Genomic DNA, 1,969 nt, shown 5'->3' on the forward strand with positions numbered 1-1,969 from the left:
ACCTCAAGGCCATCTAGTTCTCCTCCGGCCATTCCCACCTTCGCTCTGGAGCTACTGGACCCAAGCACCTTGCCACAGGGCACCCCAGGTGTCCCCAGGATGGCATCGACCCATGGAGGTTTCATGGACGCGGCAGGTCTGGTCCACGAGCGCCAGATGAGAGTGGAGAGATGGTACAGTTGTCCAGGAAGACTGTAGACATAGGTGACCAGATCCTAGATGCATTGAGGGGGCATATCCCGACAGCTGTCCAGCATCTCCGGCACCATGACGGAGTACGTTCCGTGGATCGTGGAGGTGATAGCCAGGAACACTCATGGCACAGGCCTCCCAGTGGTACCAGAGTGCGGCACTCTGCCCCTAGGTTCCGCACTACCACTGTGAACGACACATGCAAGGCAGGACAAAGATCCTGCTTCTGGATCTGAGAATGTTCCCACCTCGGCACCCCCTGCTCCTGTACCCGTGCAACCACCGCCTCTGCCTTCATCCCCCCCAATGAGGCACCGCCTGAGGAGCTCCTCAGCCAGGCGGTGTGGAGCGAGGAGGGGAAGGGGTAGAGGTGGGGAGAAGAAGGGGAGGGGGGAAGGAAAGTGAGGTGCATGTCCGCAGGTGGTGGCCGTGTTATATCTCCATCTCGATGTATGCAATTTGTTGTAATTTATGGGGGGGAGGGATTTGCATTTGTGTTCTGTGTTGCTGGACATGTTGACCATTTAATTGATGTCAGTTCGAAAAAGTGGGGTGGGGTGTTTTTGCCGGTGATGCTTATGATTTCAGACCAATGGTCATATTTAAATGTTTTTTATTCAACATAACCTTGTTGCGCATTGTCTCAGATAGCTGCACCGTTACACACTGGTGATTCCTTAACATGAAAGGGTATAATTAAACTTAACTTGAATCAACTTAAACTTTTAACTGGCACCAAGGTATGCCCAACATTGATGTCTGAGCAGCACACCCAGCAGTGTGTCAGCTTTGTCAATAACAGCAACGTTCTTTCAGGCAAAGCGCTCATTTATGAGCTCCTGACGTTAGAGTCCTGCAGCTAAGTAGCCACCACGGGCCCCTTCCTGCGGCCTGGAGGGGGCGTGGGCATGGTTGCACAGTCAGCCTGATTGTCTGGCCCAAGGTCAGCATCCAGCCCCTCGTCCTCCTCTTCCTCTCTCTCCTGAGGTGGGCCATCAGTCCCTTCTGGCAATTCTTGTCCCCTCCTGATAGCCAGGTTGTGCAGCATGGAGCACACGACCACGAATTGAGCTATTTGCTCAGGGTTGTATTGTAGCTCCCCTCCTGTGTGCTCCAGGCATCAAAAGCGCTGCTTAAGCGCACCAATGGTTTTCTGGACCACATTGCATGTGTCTCTGTGGCTCTGGTTGTATCGCTTCTCGGCCTCGGTGTGGGTGTTACGCAGGGAGGGTCATCAGGCACGTGGCTAGGCCTTATCGGTTGTCACCAAGCATCCAGCATTGTCCTTGTGGCTGACTGGTAAACATGTCAGAGACAGCGCTCTCACGCAGGATGTGAGCCTCATCGAAGCTGCCCGGACATTCGACATTCACTGCCGTGATGATCTGGTGGTGCTCGAAAACTAGTTGGACCTTCAGGGAGTGAAATCCTTTTCTGTTGCAAAAAAGTTCCGGGTCCTGAGAAGGTGCCCGCCTGGCGATGCGAGTACACTGTATTGCTCCCTGCACCCTGGGGAACTTAGCAATGCGGTAGAATGCTCCAGCCCTGTCAGTCTGAGCCTCTGGATCATAGGGAAGCTGATAAGTTCCACCCTACGCGCGTACAGTAGGCCTCCGTGATCTGACTAATGCAGCAATGAGTGGCATGCTGAGACAGAGGGGAAATGTTGACCGCAGAGGCCTGAAAGGAACCGGACGCCTAGAACGACAGTGCCGCGGTGACCTTGACCTCGATGGACAGTGATGTCCTGAAGGTGCTGGCAGGCTGCAGATCTGCC

General features: G+C 54.2%; 1 protein-coding gene across 1 annotated transcript in view; it reads left to right on the forward strand.

The window, feature by feature from the left end:
- Nucleotides 1-267: 267 nt before the first annotated feature.
- The window catches only part of npc1l1 (NPC1-like 1), a 74,808-nt gene continuing 73,106 nt past the window's right edge, over nt 268-1,969 (forward strand). Inside the window, exon 1 of the mRNA XM_070865336.1 lies at nt 268-336. Within this exon, the coding sequence (XP_070721437.1) occupies nt 268-336 (69 nt within the window). The remainder of the gene's footprint in view (nt 337-1,969) is intronic.

This window comes from Pristiophorus japonicus, chromosome 22, assembly GCF_044704955.1.
Source record: "Pristiophorus japonicus isolate sPriJap1 chromosome 22, sPriJap1.hap1, whole genome shotgun sequence".
Classification (NCBI taxonomy): domain Eukaryota; kingdom Metazoa; phylum Chordata; class Chondrichthyes; family Pristiophoridae; genus Pristiophorus; species Pristiophorus japonicus.